The sequence below is a fragment of the Felis catus genome, chromosome A2 (assembly GCF_018350175.1).
Source record: "Felis catus isolate Fca126 chromosome A2, F.catus_Fca126_mat1.0, whole genome shotgun sequence".
NCBI lineage: Eukaryota > Metazoa > Chordata > Mammalia > Carnivora > Felidae > Felis > Felis catus.
In genome coordinates this window covers 130,149,310-130,163,551 of record NC_058369.1, presented here as the reverse complement: position 1 = coordinate 130,163,551, position 14,242 = coordinate 130,149,310, and the positions used below count along the sequence as shown (strand labels likewise).

The 14,242-nt window shown below is 37.0% G+C and overlaps 1 protein-coding gene across 9 annotated transcripts in view; it reads left to right on the top strand.

The window, feature by feature from the left end:
• IMMP2L (inner mitochondrial membrane peptidase subunit 2) overlaps positions 1-14,242 on the top strand; it is an 888,431-nt gene that overhangs the window by 324,648 nt on the left and 549,541 nt on the right. Inside the window, exon 5 of one of the 9 annotated variants that reach the window (XM_045053276.1) lies at positions 8,571-11,038. The exons of the other annotated variants lie outside the window; for them this stretch is intronic. Within the exon in view, the coding sequence (XP_044909211.1) occupies positions 8,571-8,586 (16 nt within the window). The 3' untranslated portion in view covers positions 8,587-11,038. Of the gene's footprint in view, positions 1-8,570; positions 11,039-14,242 lie in introns of those variants that run through there. 9 annotated transcript variants of the gene reach the window in all.

Below are 14,242 nucleotides of genomic sequence, written 5' to 3'. Positions count from 1 at the left end.
TGATCTCATTAGAGAAAATTATAATGGGAACTTGTTTTGCTCACATCGGCCATTATAAATTTTTTAAGCTTGCTTGCTTGCTTGCTTGCTTGCTTTCTTTCTTTCTTTCTTTCTTTCTTTCTTTTTTTCAAAATATTTGAACAGATTTTATTATAACATTGTGGGTCAATGGTTGACATTATAATTCTTTTTCTTTAAATATACAAAAAGTGAAGTAGGAAGAAATTAAATCTTTTTAGCTTCTCAGAAAAATGATGGCATGTAAATACAAATTATCAGGGGCACCTGGGTGGCGCAGTCGGTTAAGCGTCCGACTTCGGCCAGGTCACGATCTCGCGGTCCGTGAGTTCGAGCCCCCGCGTCAGGCTCTGGGTTGATGGCTCAGAGCCTGGAGCCTGTTTCCGATTCTGTGTCTCCCTCTCTCTCTGCCCCACCCCCGTTCATGCTCTGCCTCTCTCTGTCCCCCAAAAAATAAATAAACGTTGGAAAAAAAAATTCAAATTATCAGTAAGTGATTTGTTTTTTGTTTCTTTCTTAAGTTTATTTATTTATTTATTTTTATTTTTTATTTTTTTTCTAACAATAACCAGCTTTTTTTTTAATTTTATTTTTAAAAAACTTACATCCGGGGCGCCTGGGTGGCGCAGTCGCTTAAGCGTCCGACTTCAGCCAGGTCATGATCTCGCGGTCCGTGGGTTCGAGCCCCGCGTCCGGCTCTGGGCTGATGGCTCAGAGCCTGGAGCCTGTTTCCGATTCTGTGTCTCCCTCTCTCTCTGCCCCTCCCCCGTTCATGCTCTGTCTCTCTCTGTCCCAAAAATAAATAAAAACATTGAGAAAAAAAAAAAATTTACATCCAAATTATTATCTAGTGAAGCAATGATTTCAGGAGTAGATTCCTTAATGCCCCTTACCCATTTAGCCCATCCCGCCTCCCACAACCCCTCCAGCAACCCTCAGTTTGTTCTCCATATTTCTGAGTCTCTTTTGTTTTGTCACCATCCGTTTTTATATTATTTTTGTTTCCCTTCCCTTATGTTCATCTGTTTTGTCTCTTAAAGTCCTCATATGAGTGAAGTCATATGATATTTGTCTTTCTATGACTGACTAATTTTGCTTAGCATAATACCCTCCAGTTCCATCCAAGTAGTTGCAAATGGCAAGATTTCATTCTTTTTGATTGCCAAGTAATACTCCAGTGTGTGTGTGTGTGTGTGTGTGTGTGTGTGTGTGTGTGTGTGTACATACACACACACACACACGTGTAGATATATATATATATATATATATATATATATATATATATATATATATATATATATCTTCTTTATCCATTCACCCATCCTATTTATCCATTCACCCACGAGGGGCATTTGGGCTCTTTCCATACTTCGGCTATTGTTGATAGTGCTGCTATAAACATGGGGGTGCATGTGTCTCTTTGAAACAGCATACCTGTATCCTGTGGGTAAATGCCTAGTAGTGCAATTGCTGAGTCGTAGGGTAGTTCTATTTCTAGTTTTTTGAGGAACCTCCATACTGTTTTCAGAGTGGCTGCACCAGCTTGCATTCCCACCAACAATGCAGAAAAGATCCTCTTTTTCTGCATCCTCGCTAACATCTGTTGTTGCCTGAGTTGTTCATGTTAGCCATTCTGACTGGTGTAAGGTGGTATCTGATTGTGGTTTTGATTTGTATTTCCCTGATGATGAGTGGTGTTGAGCATTTTTTCGTGTGTCGGTTGGCCATCTGTATGTCTTCTTTGGAGAAATGTCTATTCATGTCTTTGGCCATTTCTTCACTGGATTAGTTGTTTTTTGGGTGTTGAGTTTGACAAGTTCTTTATAGATTTTGGATACTAACTCTTTATTTGATATGTCATTTGCAAATATCTTCTCCTATTCTGTTGGTTGCCTTTTAGTTTTGCTGATTGTTTCCTTCGCTGTGCAGAAGCTTTTTATTTTGACGAGGTCCCAGTAGTTCATTTTTGCTTTTGTTTCCTTGCCTCTGGAGACGTGTTGAGTAAGAAGTTTCTGTGGCTAAGATCAAAGAGGTTTTTGCCTGCTTTCTCCTCGAGGATTTTGATGGCTTCCTGTCTTACGTTTAGGTCTTTAAATTTTTAGAACCTCCAATTTTTGCTTGAAAGCTTTAATGTGATCATTTGGAATGAATATTGTCAGTGAATGCAGATCCACTTCATTTTAGCAAAAATGTCTGCCAAAAACCCAAGTTTGAATAATTGCAGTTTGTCTGTCAATCGTCCCTTGAAGTAAAAATTCTGTTACATGAAAAATGTGGCTAGTTCAGCCTGCAACTAAAACAACCACATAGGTGCTGCTTCTTAAAAAAAACCAACCCTTGTAGTTTAGAATGGGGCAAGTGCTCTCTGTGTATTTGCTATTCCACCACGAAGAATATAACAATGAATTGAACTCGAGTTGAAATAAAACAGAATAAAGATTTTTTTATACTCCTTCATCAATGACATTCGTTTAAAAAATTTTTTTAATGTTTTTATTTATTTTTGAGGGAGAGAGAGAGAGAGAGAGCGAGCGAGCGCATGAGTGGGGGAGGAGCAGAGAGAGAGGGAGACACAGAATCAGAAGCAGGCTCCAGGCTCTAAGCTGTCAGCACAGAGCCCGATACGGGGCTCGAACCCACAAACTGTGAGATCATGACCTGAGCCGAAGCCAGATGCTCAACTGACTGAGCCACTCAGGCGCACCATCAATGACATTCTTGAGTTAAACTGGCTGTTTGTTGTTTTGTTTTAATGCATGTGCATGGCAGTGAAGAGTACAATGATGACTAATACAGTTTGGTGCTGTGGCCCTGATTTATTCTAAAGTAATAGCAATTCTCCCATCAGTGCTTTCATACCATCTGTGCAAATATCTGTACAGAAAAAAGGGCAATTAACATCTAAGTGTTATTATGAAAATAATTTTGCCCTCACAGGTTCCTGTAAGGTTCTCAGGGACCCTAGAAGTCCGTGAGCTTGCTTGAAGAACCACTGTTTAAGGAAAGCAACAGCTCTTGGCATTCTTCATCATGTAATCTCCTTCAGCTAGTGTCTACTGTAATTTTTGCACACACATTTCAATTACGATCCAATTTAGTCCCAGAGCAATTTTGGAATAAAATACTTCAGACACCTTTCTTCAACTTCCTTGAATAATCCTACTTTGAACAGAGCTCCTTCCTAAAATATCATTAACAGTTGTTTATATTCTCAGGGAAATTTTCCTTTGACAGATATACTTACTCATGTACAAGCTACAACTTGTTGAGGTTACCAACTTAACTACTCTTATCTCTTTGTTTCTGAGAATTTTATTGTATTTATTTTGCCAGCACATTTTTTAGTTCCTAGAGGATCAGAATAATGGCAATCACCCTTTGTGGTTTTTGAATGGTTTATCATTCACGAAGCACTTCCACATGCATCATCTCTCCCCAGCTCACACCATTCCTGTGAGGTTGGCAGGACATTGTCATTTTCTCCACATGAGTAATCCCAGGTTGTGAGAAGGGATGTGGGTTGCCTAAGGCCACAAGGAGTGAGTGATAGATCGGAACTGAGATGCTCTGTTTTCTATCTCTAGCGTCCTCCGCTGTAGAGCACTATTGCTTTTCTTGTAACAATTTTAAAAGGCATTTCATACTGTTTTCCCTAGTCTAGGCAGCACATTTCTCTTATTCTCTTACACACACATACTTATTTCCTATCACATGATGCCTGCATAGGCTGCTGACTTAGATAAAAATACCATACAACTGAAGGAATAGCAACAACCCATAGGAGCTGTGGGCTCACAATTCTGCTATAAACATGAAGGTTAATACCTTTTTAACCTTAATAAATATCAGCCAGCCCAGGTACAAAATTTTCAGCTGCAAGGAGAACTGCAGGAAACCATTTAAATAAACCCTACAGTCAATATGAGGCAAAACAATACAGAGAATGGGGATATGCTGGGTAATTAAGCATGTTACAAAGTAAAGTTGACTGACTAATCTATAATCATATGCTGGGATTAATAATACAAAAGGCTGAAGTACATGGTGAGAATTAAAAAAGGTTTCGAGGAGTTTACAATACCAAGGAGTGTTTGCATATTGTAAAAATTAATTAAACATTAGTTTATTATATTTCTTTGTGGTATTCCTTTTTGGCCAGGAGGGTTGAATTGAGCTTCCTAGAGTTTACTTTGCTTAATTAGAATTAAAACAAAATTGTTAGATAGCATTTTTGAAACACTGCAAATGGTAAGAATAACCATCCATGTAGCCACCATCCAGTGTTATCGTATTTTAACCTCTTGCTATATGTGCAGTTTTTCTTAAAGAAAATATTTTGAGACAATTGAAGCTCCCTGTGTGCCTCTCCTGAGGCTGTACTGGTCACTTTGCCAGAATTAATTATTAGTCTGAATTCATTGTTCAGTTTTCATAATGCTTGTTTTTCTGTTTGGCACATAAAATGATAGATATATAGTACTTTTTCATGTTTTAATACTTTATGAAATTTGGTGTCATTTTGCAGCAGTTTTTTCCCCCTCGGTGTTGCTTTTGAGTTTTCCCATATCAACATGTGTAGCTCTGATCTAGGTATCCAATGCATAGTGTTCATTGACTATGCCATATTTCATGTATACATTCTACTACTAATGGCAATTTAGATCATTTCTTATAGCAATACTTGGAAGAAATGTCATAACAGACATTCTTATGTTTACTTCTTTGTGTGCATGGAAGGTATATACCTGTAAGTATACCTTTAATGCATACAACTATAGGTACATGTCTGGGGTATATGCTTGTTCAACTGCAGTCATCACTGACAATTTTTTTTTTTTACTTTGAAAAACTGTGCTTTCACTTTTGATCTTGAAGCCATTTTTAAGTTAAAGAAAACTTGTAACAATAGTATAGCATTTACCCATAGTTTTAAAAAATGTAGCATTTTGTTAAAATTATAACATTTGTCTGCAATTATGTGTCTACGTGTATGTGTGTGTAAACTATATTTTCCCAACCAGAACCATTTGAAGGTAGGTTGCATGGATCATGCCTCTTCCCTTTCTGATACTTCACTGTGTCTTTCATAGGACTGGGGACATTTTTTCCCCCCAGAGTAGGCTGATGTGTTATATTTAGCTGTCATGTCTCTTTTGACTTTTTTTTTTAACCTGGAAAATTCTTCAGCCTTTCTTTATCTTTTATGACATTGAAATTTCTAAAGAATCAAGGAAATTATTTTATTAAGTGTTTCTTAATTTGTGTATCTTGTACTTTCTCATGATTAGATTCAGATTATGCATTTTTTGGCTGAAATGAACATTAGTCATGAAATGAACATGTCCTTCTCAAAGAACTGTTCCTTATTGTTGACATTATTTTGATTATTTGGTTAAAGAGTCATTCAGTTTCTCTGCTGTATTTACTTGTATTCCTTTCTAAACTAATAGGTATTTGTAAGGGAATACCTTGATATGTTATTAATACCCTGTTTAAAATCAAACCCCCTTAGATTTAGCGTCTGTTGATGATGATTGCCTGAATCACTTTTTAGTATTGTAGTTGCAAAAATGTGATTTTCTAGCTTCATCATTCCTTTGTTCTTTCTACATTAAGTGATACCATTCTTTAGTAGAACCTGAAGAAATACTGTGAGTGTGAATTCATAAAATTCTTTCCCTATTAGCCATATATTGTCCTGTGAGAAAGTTAAAATGATATGCCCATTGCCTGAATCAATCTAAAACTACTCTAAGGTCACTTACCTGTTTCAGATTTATACCTCATTTACTTCCATTAAGGATTGGAGGAAGCTTTTTAAAAAATTAAACATGATAAAAACAGGACAAAAAGGGTTAAAAATACAATTAAAGTTCTGTTATATAGAATAGAACATGTAGTGTTGTTTACTTACTGCAGTTGAACATTGATTTCATATCACAGAAAATTGGCAGCTAAGGCAAAAAGACGAACATTTAATTAGATGTGATTTCGGTGTCTCATAAGGTAAGACATCTGTAAGAGCTTAATAAAAATATGGAAGCAAGAATAAAGACTTAAGGCGGCTGGGTGGCTCAGTTAAGCATCTGACTCTTGACTTTGGCTTATGTCATGATCTCACTGATTGTGAGACTGAACCCTGCATCAGGCTCCACTGTATGGAGCCTGCTTGGGATTCTCTCTCTCCCTCTCCCTCTCTACCCCTTCCCTATTTGTTCTTTCTCTCTCTCTTTCTCTCTTTCCCTCTCAAAATAAATAAACTTAAAAAAAAAAGAATGAAGATTCAATTTGAATGACATGTAACTTAATGCCAAGTCATCAGGAGGGCAATTTTTTGTGTTAAACTCTTTATTTAAAACTTAAGCCGTGGCAAAAACAACAGCTCAAACCAGTGCAAACTAAATTTAGAACTTTTGTTTAAGGTTTAGGGTTCTAGGTTCCAACTCCAGATATTTTGGTTCACTAGGTCCTAGGAAAGGCCTGAAAATCAGTGTATTTGAGAAACCGTGCCTCTAACAACAATAACACCACCACCACCACCACCACCACCACCACCAACAACAACAACAACAAATAGTTGTGATTTATTGTTATTGGGTCAGTATTCCAGACTCTATAAAGAGGCTTTTAAAATTCTTTCAATAGTCTGGTATTTAAAGTACAATAACTTATGGGCACCTGGGTGGCTCAGTCAGCTAAGCATCCAAGTTTGGCTCAAGTCATGATCTCACAGTTCATGAGTTCAAGCCCCGCATCAGGCTCTGTGCTGACAGCTCAGAGCCTGGAGCCTGCTTCAGATTCTGTGTCTCCCTCTCTCTCTGCTCCTCCCTCTACTCACACCCTGTCTCTGTCTCCCCAAAATGAGTAAACATTAAAAAAAATTAAAGAAGATAAAGTACTATAACTTAGAAATTTCAATATAAAAATAATTTGGGATAGTAAACAGCTAAAAAGCTAAAATGAACCATTAGAACCTACATCACCATTTGATTTAGTAAGTCAGCAATGTAGTCTTTTCTGCTCTAGCCTAATCCCCATATATCCTTAATTATTTTCATAACCTCATTAACCCCTTCTTTAGTTTTAGTGGGTCAACACAGATGACTTTTTAACTTGTGTAGAATATTCTAAGTTACAGAAATATTTGTTATATCAACTTTTAAGCACATCCTTGGGTTTGTTTTTTAATATTCATTATTTTGTATTAGAAGGGACAGGCCACTGAATTCAAGGTTTATTACTCTTTTGCAATAACTGGCTTTAGCCAGAGGCCTAGATTTCAGAACTTCTCATAGGAAAGTAATTTCCGTTGGTGTCATTGCTAACTAAGTGAGTGACTTTGACACACATAGCTCTGGCCTACAACTGGTCACCCTGAAATAATTAATTAGAAACAACAACTATTTTAGTAACTGACTGAATTCCAACCTTACAGTTTATAAACTAGGTTAATTGGATATCTTTCAACAGTAGAGACTTTCACTCCTGTTGGGTTAATGAAAATATTTTAGGTCTAGCTGAAGATATAAGCCTTGGACAATTTCTGTTGTTTCTTTTAAGACTGGATAGGTGACATTTTATTTATGTTTCCTCTGACACTGAAGTGGAAAAAAACTGATAAAACTTCTGAAATTATGCTGAAAGCTCATCCCTTGGTCTCATTAAATGTAGCAAATATAGCATATAATAGCACAGATACATGTGTTCTTGATTTGCAGCTCTTTCAGGAGGAAGACATTTATTTTCGTAAGAAATGTGACATTCATAAGGGATTGAACAGCTTAAAAGGGTGTGCAGAGAAATTGGTAGGACTTGTAAAACTTTGGTTTGCCGGGTCTGGTTGATGCCTTGTACAAGAAAACTCTAGGACAGGAGCAGAGACTTCGTTCCCAGCTTGGAATATTTGTTTATGTTTGGATATTTATTTATAAAACCATAGAGGTATGGCTAAGCCAGCTTCACATGGGGAAAGGTTGGTAAAGGGAGAAATTTTTTATTATTGTTATTATGTCAAATTTTCTGTCTCCCTTAGAGTCCTTTGAGTTCTACTGGTTATGAAAATACAACCAGGAGATAGCATTTTCTTTAGCTTACTATTTTGGAAAGAAAAGTGAAAACAAAACCAGAAATACGGTTGCTTTTGAGCATTCTAAGCACCACATCCCTCCCAACCACCCCAAAAGAGATATTGAAGGCCTTCAATTAATAGTAGAGATCTACACACCCCAAAATCATCAAATTTAGTTTTATATTAAAATATATGATTTCTAGAGTATGTAGGGATGGTTAATAGTTATTTCCTGTCTAATAGTTTTTCTGCCTTGCATTTGAATTTTACTTGTAATGAGTAGTTTGCAGCTTTATGATTTTGTGGTGAAAGTTTTCCTGCAATTACTGTAATTTGCTGCTAATCAGAATATAGCTAGCTTTGTTGTTGTTTACAAAGAGAAGAAGGAAAGTGTAAAAAATTTCATTACAACTTTCATTTTGATCAATGGCCATTGGTTAGTTGTCTACCCAGCATCCATTTCCCTTTGCTTCTTTCCTTACAGCACCCTGTTTTCTTGATGAAGCACTCAGCTCTTCTGTAGGCCTAATGCTTCCCAAGGAGCTGAGCCCAGTCCCAGCTTCAGCACCAGGTTTGATGTGTCTCAGGTGAATACCCATCTCTTGTACCTCTAACAGTTTCACATGAACAGGGTCAGATGATGGCTAAAGCCCACCGATGTTAGGAATAATGCTGCTTTTGTTGTTTTTTGGAGGGGTCTTCTTTATGCTTACAAAGAGAAAGCTTCCAGAACTGGTTCTCTTTCTCTTCTGCTGGGCTCCTGGCTGCATCCTAATACCAGAAGGAAGACTAGCTTTAGGACAAAGATTCACTGTAGATCATAGAGCGGAGAAAAACATTCCCAACCAGGAACATTGTAACTAATATGTGTGTGTGTGTGTGTGTGTGTGTGTGTGTGTGTGTGTGTGTGTGTGTGTGTAAGACAGAGAATGAGAGAGACCAAAAGATAATCAGTCAATGGGGGAACATCGTGGATAATAAGAACGTATGTCTGCATTTTTTTTCCCTTTGGAAATTCACAAAGGGAAAATTAAAATGTGCCTTTTGGGTTTTTACTTTAAATATCTGTATGAACTAAATCATCTGCATACATTTAATAAAATGTGTTTTCTCCTGTTCCCCTTCCTCTCAAAGATGTTGTTTTTCTCACTGAAAAATTTCGAAATGCTTATGTGGTTGACTGGATATAAAATCATAAAGCCAAGCCTTCTGAAGTTGAAAGTCTTATTGCCTCACATGATGTTCTTTTGATGATATAGTTTTCTAATATTTGCCTTTTTTAGTGCCTCATAGAGTAGAATTGGACTTCTTATCTTTTGCCCAAAAGATATTTGAATCTGAGAAACTATTTACTTGCAAATTCCAATTTATTAGAATATCCCCCAAATTAAATTTCAAAGCAATTCTAAAATGTGGAATACACTTTGAACCACTCCCTCTTTTCTGAGGGAAGACAGAAAAGGAGATTTGGTTAGTCCTTCATGTGATTTCCCATTCTTCTGCCTTGATAGGCACCATTTAAAACAATGCACGTGAAAAGAGAATACCTCAAAGAATATCTGCTTGGGACCTCATGAAAGGAATGTGAGATGAAAAAAATTGGCGATGTGTGACTCCATGCTCTAATGACTGAAAAGATAATTACAGTGAGGTATCCAGAGTAATTTAGAGGGGAATTGGAATTTTATAAGAGAAAGCGAAAATGCATTTGTGAAAAAGAGGGACGGTTGGGGGGAAATGTTATTTTAGCCACATATTCTGGCCCTACGTGACATAAAAGAGTATGAATTTCAAGAGGACAATATAAAAGAAATTATAGTAATCAAGATAGGAAATTATTAAGGGATAGGAGAAAATTTCAGCTGAGAGGGAATGTGAAGATTAAGTATAAATTCTAACAGTCTGGTTGACAAGTTGATGAGCACATTTACAGATGAGAAATGTAGAAAGAACAAAAGGATGACTTCAACCATTTTGTGTAAGAGCCAATGTTAGGTTTGTATTAGAAAGAATGAGAATGGAATTTCAGTAGAGAAGTTTCTGAAAAAAGGAGAACAGTAATGTTTTGCCAAAGTTTTCTAGGGAGGTTTCCTTCAAGACTGACATTCTTTTCTTTCATAGGTGCCTATTGGTGGGTGCTTTAATGTTTTCTGTATCTAATTTTTCTTTTATTGTTGAGGGAAATAAGAGGGGAACTCAGAGAGGAGAGATATATATTGTTTTAGGAGGTAGACTAAATGGATGCTTTACTTATTTTGCCTGTTGTATAGAGTAAATTTGATCCTGTGATGTAAAAATGTCTATATTCATAAGCTGGAATATCTTCATAATTCCTGTTTGGGAGAAACAACTTGGCTGGCAGTATTAGCTGTACCAACGCTGACAAGGCACTGGATTTGGGATCTGAGGATTCAGATTCAAGTCTGGGTCTTTTATTTAGCAGCTTTTTGACTTGAGCAAGACACTTAATTACCTTAGGGAGGATATGGTCAGATGTATGCATGGGAGGCTCTCCTGGGAATGGAGTGGCTCGTGTAGGTGATCTGGAAAGTACCTACAATGCCGAGGAAATAGTACTTTTGTTTTATTTGTTTTTGTCTTCATTTTTTTTTTTCTGATACACTTATAATGTCTGTGTGGAGGCAATAGCCACTTTGGACCAGTGGTAAACAGTGAAGAGTGGTGGAGACTGCGACAAATCTGTGTCTGTATGCCAGGACCAGAAAGTATAGTTTTTTACTCAGCTCAAAGTGGTTATTGACATGGGGGATTGCAGGCCTCATTTGCAAGAACTTCTAGTTTTTTGTTTGGTTTTAATTTGTTTTTTAGGAGAAGACTGAAATTTGGATTTCTTAGTGAAGTTTCTAATATATATATATAGTTTCATATATATACATAAAAGTCTGTTCAAATATATATATGTGTGTGTGTATACATATATATATACATATATATATATATATATACATACATACACACACACAAAGAGAATATACATACATATATACATACACACACACACATACACAGAGAGAGTGAGCGAGAGAGAGAGAGAGAGAGAGAGAGAGAGATGCAGTTCATCAAAAAACAATTTTGCCCACAATGTTGTGGGCTGAGCAAAACAAGTCTCTGAGCCAGATGTGGCCTGTGGCTGCACTTTGGGTCTTGTACTTTAAACTCTTTTTCTTAGGTGTGTGTTGAGATCCTGATAAGCTAAATAGCATTGCACTAGATTCTTTTTTAAATGTTGAGCAATATTCCAGGAAATTCCTAATGTCCTATATTTCGTTTAGGTAAGCTTTAAACTTTTGCTTAAATTTGAAAAAAAAATTACTTTATTGGGTGGAAAATAAACATGCTATTGAAGCACGGGAAGGATTGTAAAGGAGGGGATTATTGATTTGATTTCTTTATTTTTATTGACTTATTACCATAAACTTTGTTTTCAGTGTTTCTTACAGAATTTTCTAAATAAGCAAGAAAAGGTATTTTTGGAAAGTACTGTGGACACCAAAGGGTGAAAGATGAAGAGTTTTTATTAAAAAAAAGTCTCTTCAAAATACTATCACGATCTATTTTTAATTGACTTATGTATTTGAAAAAATATGTCTCTGTTCTAAGGGTCACAACCTATTGATCTGTTCGTTCTTTCTTTCTTTCTTTCTTTCTTTCTTTCTTTCTTTCTTCTTTCTTTCTTTCTTTCTTTCTTTCTTTCTAGTGTTTATTTTTGAGACAGGGAGAGAGACATAGCACGAGCGGGGGAGGGGCAGAGAGAGAGGGAGACACAGAATCTGAAGCAGGCTCCAGGCTCTGAGCTGTCAGCACAGAGCCCTACGTGGGGCTTGAACTCACCAACCCACGAGATCATGACCTGAACCGAAGTCAGACGGTTAACCGACTGAGCCACCCAGGCGCCCCTATTGATCTGTTTTATGTTGGAAAAACATGGAGACTTATAACTCTTCATTATTTGTGTGATTCAAGTCATTTTTTATACTGTCCCTGGTGTTCTGTGGCCATAGAATTGCAAATTAAGAATAATTTAATTTTGGCCATTTGATTACTTTTTGGTTTTAGAGAAAACTCTAGAAATGGAGGAAGCAGCCATGGTTTGAATCAAATTACCCCACAGATGATTGATTTGGGAATGGGCACCTATTTCAAAGATACTCAAGCTCTAGGTCACTGGCCCTGTGACACAGCCTGACTAAAACATAGGAGGAGTTTAGACAGATCAAGAGAAAAGAGTTAACAGTTGAAACAAAGCTGACAGAATGCCACAAAGTAGCAGATGGCCGTGAAACAGAAACTATGGATAGATGAGGAAGAAGATATTATGAGACAGAGATGAAAACATGCAGTGTGAGGGGCGGAAGTGTTCAGGAAGAAGCCAAGGCAAAATAAAATTTCTACTCTGAGAAGGCACACGAAGAACAGCTGAATCATATTAATGGCAGAGCCCCAGAATGCAGATCCATCAACACCCAAGGCTGAGGCCTGTAAGCTCCCTTTCAACTCCTGATCCATGCTTCAGCTTTTCCCAAGGCCCTTTTTGTGGTTCTTTCATCACAGGGTGTTCTTTTGGCACTAGGTCTTTGCGCATACTAGTCCTCCTTCTCAAATTACTGCAGTTTTCCCCTTCTCCCTCACATCTCTGCTTCCTCCTTCTTCCATTCCTTCTGCCAGCTCTTAATCATTCAGCAAGTCTCTCTCAAGATTTCTTTTCCTCCAAGAAGCTTTGCTGCACCCCCCCTCCTTTTTTTCTTTTTTTCTTTTTTTTTTTTTAGGCCATGGTTCCCATCTTGGGATAAGTTACATCTCAATTTTTTTTTGCCCCTGCCATTCTCACGCTCTCTCAGTTCTCCTTCCCTCCACCATATCCTATGTGTTTATGGCCTTTAAGTCTTGCCTTTTTCTGTGTCAGCTGATACAGTGTTGAGTCCTTGTTATATCACTTGGATTATAGGTTTAGTCCCTAAGTGACTTTTGTAACTCTGGTTCTCCCTATCCAGAATTCCAGATACTTTTTTCATAAAGTGAAGGAGAAAATCCTATCACTGTGCTCAAAAATTATCACGAAACCTCTACTTCATACATAATTAGATATAAATTAATTAAGCCTATTATTGCAAGACTTTCCAAAAGAAGATCCTGGTTTTCTGTCCAATTCTTTGGTTCACTACTCACCTGTCAGGATTTTACGAGGGCACCACATTATGCTGCTTGCTGTTGTGTTCTCAGCATCCTTGTTTCTTCCGTTCTCATCTTCTGGATTTCTTCTTTCCACACTCCCAACAATGTATTTTTTCCAGCTGTCATTTAGAGTCATATTTTTCCATTCTGCTATTATGTGCTTGTTTTGTTTTTTTTTTTGTTTTGTTTTTTTTTCCCAACATACAGTCTCATGTACAAAAGGAAACAGAGCACACTGATTAAGAGCCCTAGACCTGGTATCAAACTGCTTGAGGCCCAACAGGTCTCCACCTCTTATGCTATGGCCTGAGAGGTGTTATATAATCTCTCTTTACCTTAGTGCTGTCCTCTGTAAAAAGAAAATAATCAGTGCCTATCTTGTAGGGTTGATTACTAGGTCGAATGAAAGGATACATGAATACATGACCCATAGGACGCTGTCTGGCACATAGTAAGTGCTTCTAAACAAACAGAAAAGGAGAGACTCATCACCAACAATACACTTGAGTAAAGATGTAGTGATTTGGACAATCAAGGCATTCTCTGCTCCATTTTGGGCTTGAGTATTAAGGCAATAAACATAGAACCATTTTAATCTAATTTTGAATAGTTTTCTTCTGGACTTTAAGAATTTCATTACAGAAATCTCAGTGTAAGGATGGCTACTTTTTCTTAACTGAATTTTCAAGCTCCTTAGAGTAAAGGTAAGATCTGTACTTATTTTTCCTCATTCAAGCTTTTGATGTCTTTCCTCTCTAATATCACTTCTATTAATGAGAACACCTTTCAAATCATGGTTTAGCTTGTCTAGTTAATTGTGTTTTTCAAGAATAACAGGCTGTATTATAATAATTGACTAAATGACTAGGTTAAGAAGGAAGATGAGAGCAAGTTGAAGAAATCATTTTCATTTCAATATGTGACCTCCAGTTGACCCTTGAGAAATGTGCTGTGTGGAATGTG